The sequence below is a fragment of the Thunnus thynnus genome, chromosome 8, assembly GCF_963924715.1.
Source record: "Thunnus thynnus chromosome 8, fThuThy2.1, whole genome shotgun sequence".
Classification (NCBI taxonomy): Eukaryota; Metazoa; Chordata; class Actinopteri; order Scombriformes; family Scombridae; genus Thunnus; species Thunnus thynnus.
The window spans coordinates 8,445,282-8,457,612 of NC_089524.1; the positions used below are offsets into that span (position 1 = coordinate 8,445,282).

The 12,331-nt window shown below is 40.7% G+C and overlaps 1 protein-coding gene across 4 annotated transcripts in view; it reads right to left on the bottom strand.

The window, feature by feature from the left end:
* lrrc7 (leucine rich repeat containing 7) overlaps window positions 1-12,331 on the bottom strand; it is a 75,238-nt gene that overhangs the window by 12,036 nt on the left and 50,871 nt on the right. For 3 of the 4 annotated variants that reach the window (XM_067596335.1, XM_067596338.1, XM_067596336.1), the window contains exons 18-26: window positions 12,000-12,111; window positions 10,100-10,349; window positions 8,543-9,049; window positions 7,474-7,698; window positions 7,097-7,325; window positions 5,903-6,250; window positions 5,057-5,302; window positions 2,700-2,912; window positions 1,174-1,341 (exon numbers count right to left, since the gene is read on the bottom strand). In XM_067596335.1, the coding sequence (XP_067452436.1) occupies window positions 1,174-1,341; window positions 2,700-2,912; window positions 5,057-5,302; window positions 5,903-6,250; window positions 7,097-7,325; window positions 7,474-7,698; window positions 8,543-9,049; window positions 10,100-10,349; window positions 12,000-12,111 (2,298 nt within the window). The remainder of the gene's footprint in view (window positions 1-1,173; window positions 1,342-2,699; window positions 2,913-5,056; window positions 5,303-5,902; window positions 6,251-7,096; window positions 7,326-7,473; window positions 7,699-8,542; window positions 9,050-10,099; window positions 10,350-11,999; window positions 12,112-12,331) is intronic. The other variant, XM_067596337.1, reaches the window with a different exon arrangement.

The following is a 12,331-nucleotide window of genomic DNA, read 5'->3' on the forward strand; positions in this document are numbered from 1 at the left end:
CCTGAGTTTCAGACAGGTTTAAATCAATGTTATATGAGATTTTGTTATATTTTTAAGTATGAATAGGGTTGTACCACCTCAGTTAATAGATTACCCTTCTTAATGAAATAAAGTAGTACAGCATGCAGTGATACCACCGGTCAACATGGGCTTGCGGTTAAAGGTGATAAATATTGCATCTGAATAGAAATTACCTTCTGCAAGAGAAGTACAAAATTGTGTGTCTGAAATTGTGACTTTTTTGTTTATACCAAGTGTACAAGTATCAGATAGTAAAGACAGAGAATAAATCATAAAAAATTATGGTTTTTGACAGCAACTCAGCTCACCTTACAGTAAGCTCTACAAATAGTTTACAGTGGTGTAGACCCACCGCTTTGTGTGTTAGACAACAAAGATCTGCATGTAGATTGACATAATGCAGTATACTTTAGGATCGAGAGGACAGATGCCTGTTTGTTGAGCGGATTAAGTTGAGGGCAACAACTAACAATTATTATCATTATCTGCTGATACTTTCATGATTAATCGATTAGTTATTTGGTCTATAAAATTACAAAAAATGTTAATCACTGTTTCTCAAAGCCCAAGGTGCAACGTAAAATCTCCTGTTTTGTCTCAACCAACAGTCCACAACCCAAAGACAATCAGTTAACAATCATAGAAAAATAAAGAAGCCAGAAAATATTCACTTTTAAAAAGCTGGAACCAGAGAATTTCTGCATTTTTTTTTTTCTTTTAAAAATGTCTCAATTAAATGATTATCAAAATAGTGGGCTACTAAGTGTCTTTTGGTCAACCAATCGATTAATGGACTAATTGTTGCAGCTCTTGTTTAGTCTCTGTTGTTTTGGCAACCTTGAAAAGTTGGAAGTGTCTAATAGCTGAATTCAAACTCTTGAAGTACCAATTCACCAAATTACCGATTTATACACACATGTGATTTTCAGCCACTCCGAGAATATTTGGAACACCAAAAAATAATATATCACCCCCAGTTCATTGATACTCACAGCTTGAGATGGTAGACAAGATAGTTATAATAATCTAAATTATGATTAGTAATATGTCACACAGTTAAATAATAGTTCATGGTAGCTGTAGTTGGGTGAAGAGGCAGTGGCAGCTATGTGTGGAGTACCAGGGGTTCATTGTTCTCAGTGGGATACTCACAGTGTTAGCAGACGGAGGAGGAGGTAGTGGCAGCCAGCGGCCAGCAGGGGGCTCATGCTTAGTGTTATTGTAAAGGTTAAAGTTCAAAGTGCTGCTTTGCCCCTGGCCATGACCCCCGCCCTGACAGAGCATGCCCAGCGTGAGCGTGTTGTGCTTTAGGACACCACTCTGATTGGAGAAGACAACATCACATGACATGGGTGAATGAGGGGAGGGGAAGGGGAGCCTGCACAGCGGGCTGTAGCGTGGCGACAACACACTGTGAGCTCCACAAACAAACAAACAACAATAACACTGATAAAACAACAACAACAACAACAACAATAACAACAACAACAACAGTGCAGAGTTGCTGAAAGCACAGAGAAATGTTAGCTAGTGATTGGTCAATACACAAAGTGAACATTGTGTTATACAAGCAACAACTGGTGGATAAAGTCATTCCATTAGTTAATAAATTAGTATACTAGTGCTCACATCAGTTAGTAAGTAATATTGTATGTATGATCATTTAAAGAAGCCCAATCCCTAACTGAAAACATCTCCCTGCACTAAGGTCTTTTCCTTTGTAACATTGCTCATGTTCAAAAAATTAGACCAAACTGGCCGTATGGAAAACATGCATTTAGTTTGATTAAAGTAATTTAATTTGTGTTAGAGGCTGTGTTTCCACTTTAAGGACTTTATAAGGGATAAAATTGATACTCTATATCAGTGTTGATACATAGTTTCTGTATAATTACACTACCCTGAAAAATAGTCTTGTCTTTAAAAAGTGATTGTGTTAATTCTGAAGATCTTGTGGTTTTTTTAAACAAATGAAAATGTGAATGAGTGCAGTCTCTCAAAATAACATTTTAAAGAGGGACTGTTGAGGGATTGATTGATTTTTAATGGTCAAATTTGAAGCAGTAAATGACTAAATATCCTGACTTTTATTGAATGGTATGGGTCAAGCTCAAACATCATTGGGACTCTAAAATTTCTGTAATGCCACTCTAGTTTCATTAGACCCTTCCTGCATGATAAACATCTACATCTTCAAACTCAACACTCCCAGTGTAATAACATAGGCTCTCTTTAAAAAAAAAAAAACATTACATCATCAGGGTTATTTTCTCAGACTTTGGAAAGCTACTCCAAAGACATAATACAACTGTATTCACAGGCTGTTTAGTACTTACAGCAACCATCTTTAAAATAACACCGCTAGATGTAACCTCACTGACTTTTCACTTGTTTGAAAAAAAGATTTTAAGACTCAACACAAGATCAAATGACTTGTCACATTACAAGTTGTGTGGCACTGCATCTCAGGACATGTGGTTTCTTCAGCACATATCCACAGTAGTGAGTGTGCAGTAGGTCAGGCTGACAGAGCGACAGTGTGGAGTGGACACACATGCAGCCAGACACATATCTTGTCAACTTTACAACACAGACTTAGACAGATACAGATTGGGAGGGCCTCCGAATGTGTGTGTGTGCATCTCCCTCTTCCATGTGTCTGCATCACATTGACGTACCCTGTCCAAGCGTTTGGCCTCTATGTGCCTGAGCAGCTGTTGCCTCCAATCGGCAGGCATCTTGGAGGTGATGTCTTCAGGTTTCTGTGGTACGACAGGTCTTACTTTGATGGTGTCATCGGATGGTTTCTCAGGGCAGGTTGCCAGGGTGTAGTCAGGGGGCATCTTCTCCAGCAGGGCAGCCATAGTGGGACGAGCAGACACTGGACGGGCCTGAGGATCAATATCATGAAGATCATGAAGAAAATTCTTGAAAGTTTGACTGAAAGCTATGGTTTTATTTGAAGGAACTGTGTGTGAAAGAGGACATATCATGCTTGTTGTGATTTTCTGTTATTTTTATACCATTATAATGTCAGATGTCTATGTTAAACAGGGTCAAAGGTCCAAAACTTGAGTTGATTGTATGTAGAAATGCTCCAAAAGCCAGCCTTCTCTGAACGCTTTGTTTGCAAAATTACCTCTACTTCCTCCTCAGGATGACATCAGATTGTTTGCACATAGCCACAAACAGCCCACCGTTGTTAGCCTTTCTTGCTAAAGTTGTTGACATTGTCCATACACATATTTCAGATTGGATTCCGGCTCAAAAATGTATAGATGTATTTGAGAAGTTTCCATTCTGAGTAAAGAACTAGAAAAAGAAGTGAAATCCTACTACTGCTTACTGATGTAGCCTCCCGGGCTGCCAGAAGTTGGCCAAGACGCAGCTTTCGGAAGCTAGCCAATCAGAACAGAGTGGGCTCATGGGGAGGGGACCTTAAAGAGACAGGAGCTAAAATGGCCTGTTTCAGACAGAGGCTGAACTGAGGGGCTGCATAAAGGGCCAGTGTGTGTAAATCACACAAAGAAATTCCAGCAGTGCCACAAATGAAAAATATAGACCTGGAAATGATATGATGATACGTCCCCTTTAAGATTAGGGCTACTGTGATGACACTTTCATCTGAAAACTGTCATCACAAAAAAGACAGCATTTGTTCAAAAAGCCTGAAACAACTCATGTTGTTTCTGAAAAGCGACCTATTGCAGTCAAGCAAATAATGACTGTACCTCTACAGGAAAATGCCAGCATTACCTCTTTGTTAAAACAGTTAAAAACAGCCTGTTTATGTTTAGTTTTGTGACATTTTGGATTGTCCTCTAAATTGCTGACCCACATGAGGAAGTTTAAGTATCCTGGGGGGAGGTGATGGTAAAATAGAACATGAAATTGGCAGGCAGATTGGCACAGTGATTCAGTAATGCAGACACCGTATCAGACCATTGTGGGGAAAATGGAGCTGAACCTTAAGCTGATGTCCTGTATGATCCAGTCCTCACCTTTAGCTATGAGTTTTGGGTAAAGACTGTAAGAATAAGACTGCAGGCACAAGTGCTCAATGTTAGTGTCGTAGCTCCTTGTTTCCTTCCTGTGCCCCGCTCCTTCATGCTGAAAAGAGCCAGATGAGGTGCTTTGTGCAGCTGATCAGTATGCCTCTGGACACCTCTCTGTGACTATTTTGGGAAAGTGTGACTTGGAGCAAACCCAGAAAATGCTGGAGGAATTATTGATAGACTTGGGAATGTCTTGGTTTTTAGCTGGAGCTAAGGACATCTGTGCTACCTGTGCCACCACAACCCAGGTCAATGGCTGAAAATTAATGAATAAAAATGCTTTCACTCAGTCACATACAGCCACACACATACTATAACCCAAAGTCCTTACTCTTCTATGACACGGTAGGTTGTCAGTGCCCTACAAAATGAGCATTATAGGTGTTAAAATAGAAATTTTTATTTTATTTTTAGGAACCCAAAACTATTTAATTAAGGTTAGGGAATGTCATGATTATGATTTAAATCAAGCGATGTTGATTGTTGGTGGGAAACAGGTGCAAACCCACATAAACAGGGTCAAATTCAAACACCGACAGAACATATATTTGACATTTTACATCTAATTAAACAAACAACCGACGCTGTTGTTTTTCTGAAATAAAGTATGAGCCCTCTTTCTGTTGTTATGAAGATGACAATTTATCTTGCCAGGTTTATATCTCTGTCAGATGGGTGATCTATCAACAAATATTTAATCTTCTGCGACTATTGCATGCATCTATTGGTTTACTTTTCCTAGATATTCTCACAATTGGTCTTTGAGGCTGTAAATCTATAAATAAATTAATAATTCATTTTCTATTAATTTAATAATTGTAACATAGTTCTTGGACTGAAATATTGTATTTTATGGGACCACAAGTTAAAACACTTTAGTGAGTGAAAGTTTAAAATAGTATAAAATAGAGACATGAATGGATAGATACACAGCTTAAACAGCTCACGTCAGCAGCTTAGGTGACAAACAGACGATATACCTGAGATGCTCCGTAGGTCTCGGTACTGTAGCTCCTGGCAGACAGGGGACGGCGCTGAGTCAGGCTCTTTGTTGGATAACCAATCATGGGCTTCTTCTGTTCCTGGTAGGTGGGGTAATCGTCATCGTAGCGGCCGTTTCTCTTGTTGTGCAGCATCTGGCTCTGGCTGTCGACCATATTGGAGAGAGCGGAGTGCTCCATGGGGGAGGAGTAGGCAAGAGCCCGGCCATAAAGAGGGGGGTCCGCCTAAGGAGAGAAGAGGGAAAATTCATCAGACCATAGAAATTAAGTTCAAGACAAAGAATCCACCCTTTGTAAGAATTTATGTTATTTATATGAATACAGTGGCATAACGGAATGTAAATTTATAGGAATTTAACCTCGTTTATTGGTGCATATGATCATTAGTACAACAGAAGTAAAGGTTTTAGTTTTCAGTTTTTTTATACTTGTTTGTGGGATAAATTTATTGTTGGTTTTGGACTTTTCGTGGGATTTGTTTCCAATAGGAAAAATATACAATCTCGCCGGATTTAACCTTTAAACATGGTTGTGTACATCAGAAAACAAATGAGCTAGAAAATGGAAAGTTTTTCAACAATTGATTGATTCTAAGCCATTTGTTATACTAAACTTGGTGATATTTTATGATGTCTAAACAAACAAATATTTTCATGAGTCATGGCCATATTGATACCAGATCACATATACATGGGACTAAGATATATTTTCTGGGTAAAGAACAAATATTGTTGTCCTCATTTATATGATGAATTCATTTCTGTCAGTAGGAATAACACACACACGCAGGCAAATAAGTACAATTCTGCACACAACAAATACAACCTGCTGTCTGTACTGAGCTTCCTGCAGCGCCTCCTGCTGGGCTTCATGGACTCTGCGGAACAAGGCGAGCTCTGTAGAGCTCACTAATGAATCAGCTCTCCTCAAAAACCCTGGCCTGGAACGCTGAGATGGTATTGGCTGCTGCTGGCTGGGCAGACCGTCCTGGTTGATCGGTGATTGGGGGAAAGAAAACATCTCCAGCGGTGGGTAAGCACGGTACCGAGGGCTCACTAACTCTTTGGGTAATGTCTTCCCTGGTTGATTGATGTACTCCAAGGCCTTAGATGAGTGGTTGACATAATCTGGTGTGTTGGGGAAGGGCGGAGGGACTCGGCGGTCCATAGTCACCTGATTGGTTAGAATTGTTACCAGTAAATCCCTGAAAGTTTTCAGACATTGATGTCATGCAAAATATTGTGACTTTTGGTTCTTTTGGTTTTGATATTTTGTTGAGAAAAAAATAATGATAAAAAGAAAAAAAAAAATCAAAAACATGCGACCCACAAAATGCTGCTTAAGTTATTCAAACCTGCATTAAATGATTTTTTTGGCCATTTGGGGGCAGTGGAAACAAGCTGCAAACACAACACTGACACATCATTATCTTTTAAGTTGCTATGTTGAACTTCTAAGCATACAGTTGTGTATTTACACATCTAACCATTATGGATCAACATTATCAGTCATTTGCAGTCATGTTTCTGTCCACCTGGTCAATGTAAGTCCAATATTCACTCTCTTTTAGCTCTGTCTTTGGTCTCAATCGACTCCTGAGGGAAATGTCTCGCTCTTTAGCTGCTAAATGCGCTGCTATGTTCACCAGCTAGTTTAGAGCTAACTGTGCCTGTTTGCTGTTTGGTGCTGAGCAGGTAGTGTACAGTGGGGTTTTAGAGCCTTTTCTCTGAAAACAGTTGCCTGCTGCAGCTGAAAACGACACTATGAGAGCAGTGAGAGTGAACCAAAACAGTAAATTTGCAGCCGGACAGCTAAACAATGAGCTGAAACTCACTATGAAGCTCAGTAAAGCCAAGGTTCATCACTACGAGTGATACCTCCAACAGTACACGTTATTTGATATATTTTTATTATAAATTATATTGATTATAGCTGCTTTAAAGTTTGTGAGGTTTGATTTTTTTCCCCACAAAGCACATATATTATTTCCAAAATTTAAGACAGGCACAAGCTGCTAACCTGGGGGTTGTAGTTCTGGTCGAAGTGGTAGGCCTTCTGTGGGATGGCAGGTTTTTGGTTCTGTCCCAGCTGGTTGCTGGATCCATGTCCCGGGAAGACTAGTTCATCGTCTAACATGGGTGCAGACTGGGACCGTGCCATGCTGGTCTGCTCCATAGAACCAGGCAGCTCCTGACGGTCCAAACTGGTCTGCTGCTCAATGGATGAACTATAGCTGTCCATAGGAATACTGTACAAAGCGAAGACAACAAGAGAAATCAGCGTTGACAGCTGTAATCAAATTAATGTTTATGCAGGAGACCCCACTTTGCAATCACCTGACTTATAATCCCCTGACATATATTTCAAAAGAAACATAATCGCAATACTAAATCTACCTGTAGACTTTATAGGAGCCGATGTCAATCTCATCGATGCTCTGTGACTTCTTAAACTTGGACCTGGTCTCCTTCATCATGGGGGATAGGCGGTCCGAGCTTTTACTCATTACCACGGTTACCTTGTTGCCCCCGGTGACACTTAGCTGATCCTTTCTGTTCTGCTCCCCCTGATTGTCGTGGTACGTCCAGCTGCCGGGCAAAGGCCCCGCTCCTTGTTCCAGCCTTAGACAAAAAAACAAGAGATGTTATAATAGAAAAAACCCAAAATGATTAGCAGAATTATAACAGTATGAGCAGAAAATAAGACCATGTGACACACTGTCATTATAGCCTGATAATCAGACTAAGCTGTCATTTTGTTTCCACTCCATTATTCACTCTCTTTCAGACAAAATGTTGGTGGCACTTCAGAGGTCTGAGGCCCTATTAATGTCATGATTCTGACGTTGGAAAAATATGAAGGATAATACAGAGTCACAATAATGAGAACAGAATTGAAGAAACAGCTTCATAACAACACATTTTCTGCACAACACTCAACTCTCAACACTACATTTTGATGAATCAATTAATTATTTAGTCTAAAAAAGGTCAAAGAATGCCCAAAGTGGCATGTTCAAATAAATTGCTTTGTCCTACTGAAGTCCAAATCCCAAAGGTATCCAATTAACAACATAAAACTGAAAAATTTTGAAAATATTCACATTTTGAGAAGCTGGAACCAGTGAATATTGGTCATTTTTTGCTTGATAACGACCATAAAAGTTTAAAGGATTATCTGTTGATTGGTTGATTGGCTCAAATTATTATTAATTATTTGAGTGAAATTTGTGAAAGCTGGAAGAGTTTCAGATTTTTACAGAGCATGTAAACATATAGATGTATATATGATTCATGTAGACTGAGATGATCAACAACTGGATCTTCAACCAGAATGAAGTGTACAAATGCTGCTGTAGTGTTTGGTTGGAATGAAAACCTGTATACCCTGAGGGTCATGAAGGCATTTTAGTGGTGACCGAGGTACTGTTAAGCTGGAAAATGGATCATTTCTTGCTTCAGTTACCTTGGGTCCATCACTTTACGGTCAGGGTTGGGGCTGGAGGTGGGTGTCAGGTCCAGTTTGGAGGGAAAGGCAGTCCTGTCCTCCAGTGGGCTTGGGGTCCGGGTCCAATTCTGCCAAGGATTTTGTGAAGGACCTGCAGAGCCTTGAGGGTCATTGTCCGGGGTAGAGCGTTGGTTGCTGTGGAAGGGGAGTGTCTGGGTGTCCAGCTCCAAGGGGACTCCTACGATTCGCTCTTGCCTGAGGAGGGGGCGGCGGCCATGTGTCGACTGGCTGCGGGGTTTGGAGCCCAGAGGCGGGTTTCCCTGGCTCGTAGTAGAGGACGGGCCGTCCAGAGGAGACTCCTCAGCATCGAAGCCTGTGTTGTCATAATGAGGGGCTTCAGCCCAGTCAAAAGGCTCGCTCAGCGGGCGTCGATCGCCGCGCTGCTGCAGGGTTCCTGATGGAGGGGTTTCTCGCTGAGATAACAGGGGCTTGGAGTCAATGGGCTTGGGGAATGACTGGGCCAGTCTAAAAAGGACAGAAAATATTAATCGCAAATTATGTTGGAAAATAATAAAACAAACTGAATTATACTGAAATGCCACGCTACATTATTATTATGTACTGTGCTGTATATTTAATCATTGGTAACAGCGTAACTTTCTCCGCTCTCTCTCTAAAAGATCAATTTGGCCAACAACCATGTTTGTTGTAATTAATGTTTCCAAGAGCAGCCTGGAATATAAAATATTAATGCCTTTAGCCTCCCTCCTTGCCACTTGCAGTATGCAAATACCAAGTTTCACAAGTACACAGACAAAGGGACAAGTATACAGATTGGGATCGGTACCGCCCCAGGGCATGTGAAATAACAACTTTAATGTCAAAAAATACCAAGGCGAGCTTTCAACCTGCAGGGGCTCTGCATGGGAAGAGAATGGACAAAGAAATGAGTTTTCAACATTAGAAGAGATGATGAAACAATGAAAAAGGTCTTCCATCACAGCAAACTGTCATAAATATGGTACACAATGTAAGTTGAGACATTTATTGTTGTCTATAGCTGCAACATTTCTTATTAGAACTCAAAACACTATTCCCATGCTATTTCTCAAGCTAATTCTTTCAAACTTTACCCTGAATCCACTCCAATCAGGCTAAAAACATCAGTAGAAGGACCAAGCCTCTTTATGTGTTGGTATAAAAAACCCCTCTAGATAGTAACATTATTGAAGTCTGGACTGGACAGCTTTGAAGCAGTGGGTTCAGAGGCAGAGAGAGAGATTCCTGAACAGAGGTCTGCAGCATCCTAATGAGTCTCTCTGACCTTCACTGAGCAAACGAGAGAGATGAGAAAGACACAGAAAGATGGAAGGAATGAGGGCGGGAGGAGAGGATGGATTGAGCGACCGGATAGATGAATGAGATGTACGAGGGTGATAGATAGAGGAGATTGAAAGTGGGGGGATGGAATGGAAAGAGAAGAATAGATGATAGATAGTTGGAGGGAGGGATAGAGTGAGGGACAGAGATGAAATTGAACATGAACCGTGTGTGTGTGTGTATGTGTGTGAGTACCTGTTGGTCCAGTGTGTTTGAGGAGCCTGGTCCTTGTTGGGGGCCGGCAGGGCGGGTGTGTGTTGGTGCTGGTGCTGGTGCTGGTGTTGGTGTGGGTGTTGATGTGGGTGAGAGTGTGTGTGTGAGTGTGTGTTGGCGGGCGGGTTGGAGGAGCCCGAGGAGCCTTGTGAGGGAGAGTAGTCGGAGTAGGTGGCTGAGGAGCCGCTGTGGTTCAGACAATGGAGCTTATCCACCTCCTCATCTGTAGACTCTGGACAGAGACAAAGAGCTCTGTTCAGTGAAAATGTCACATCCTCTTCTTTCTGATAGCCCTCTTTTACAAGTACTTAAATGCCTTTGTCATGTTTGAAAGAAAAAAATCCTTTCCTCTTCTCTTGAATTTTATGTCTTTTCTCAGATCTTCTCTATCGTACACAATCTCAAGAGACTCTGCATGTATTGTTAGTGATCTAAGTATACGTTCAGGTGACTTGACACACATATAGTTTCCATTAACAGCTGAATAATTTCTGGTTGTATAATGTGGACAATAATTTTTCTTTTGATACATGTCTATTGATTTTGTGTTTAAATGTCAACTCAGCAGCTGGACTCAACGAATCCTCCTGAAGTTCTGTTGCTACTGGTTATGATTTACAGTCCGCATAAACAGGACTGAATCATTGACAGAAGACACCCGGACTCGACGGATCCCCCTGAGGTTCTGTTGCTGCGTCTCCTGTCTAATGTTTGATCTGAGGTATAGGTTAGACCTTAGAGAGGGTCCTCACATAGGAACCTAAAGCTTTAGACTTAAGGTGGTGTTAAATATACAATCTTTGACTTTGTTATAACCCAACAACACTCTTAATTCCCACCTTAATGCTGGATTTAAAAACTCAACAGTGAAGTATTAGCTACTGTAAATTACAAGAAGTTCGCACTGTAACCAAGATGATGTTTAGGCTGAATTTCAGGTAGAAGAACCACATTACTTTCTGAATCTTGTCATCTGTGTTTTAACCCAGATTCCTGCACTGTTCTTATTATGTGTTTGGACAATATTGAGTCCACTGCACTGACGCACGACATGGCCTGGTTATAAAACATGGGTTTAACAGTTTTTTTTAAAGTGTTCCTATTGAAATCAAGAACTTTTCTGGAAGGGGAACCTGTAAAGACAGCAGCATCAAAACAAACCCCAACGTTTGCAGAAAGGCATAAAGGAGGGAACAAAGTCAAATTCTTGTGTAAATACTAAAAAGCAGTGGTGTAGTATCAAACCGGCAGTTATGTGAGTCAAACCTATTTAAAATCTCGACAGAATAAACAAAATGAAGCTTCTTATTAATTTCCCTTCATTAAGAATTTACCCTCACCAAGACAGACAAGCTGTTTGAGCTGTAACTGTTTTGCAGTGAGTTCCCTGAAGAAAAAGTAGATTACATGATTACATGCTTTTCCTGATTTAGTTGCAACAGGAGCTCAGGAATTAGACACAGCTACAGTTCGTCACAGAGAAGAGATAATAAACTGTTTCTTACGGTGGATGGGATTAAGGCACTAAATAATTTTGAGCATAAAGACAGATTTTTAATAGGGCAGTAAAATTAGGTTTACCTCGGATGAAACTGAGGCCTTGAGGGCAAAATAAGTAAAAAGGGTCGATCTAAAAGCTGAAACATATAACTGGGATCTGGATATTCTGCAGAGCTTTATGGTATTCCCTCACTCACTATGAAATGAATCCGCTCTCCACCATGACTAATTAATGAACACTATTACAACATGCCCCAAGCGCTTTACAATAGACCACATTAAATGACAGTGTGTATTGTATGTGCGCAACCTTGTACCTAATCCTGTTTGCTTCAGTGCTATTTTGTATGTTTTTATGGACATATTCAATATAATACAATACCTTTCTTGTCCTTGCCCAGCAGTACCACCTTTGGTTTGTACATAGGTGGCTCCACCAGGGTGGGCCTCATGTCAGAGATACGGATGTCGTTGGGTGAGCCGCCCATCGAGTCCTTTGGAAAGAAAAAACACACAAGTTCTCATCGGTTAGCCAGAGTAGAACGTTCTTGGACAGCCAAATAAGTCGTGGGAGGTAAACAGGTCAGAATTAGCTAATTAATATTTTAAACATAATAATTTCATGTTTCTCAACTAAATAGCACTGAATAGGGAGCTCAAACATTTGGTGCTCTGTCAGTCTGTGGAACTAGGTAATTGTGGGATCACCTGAGA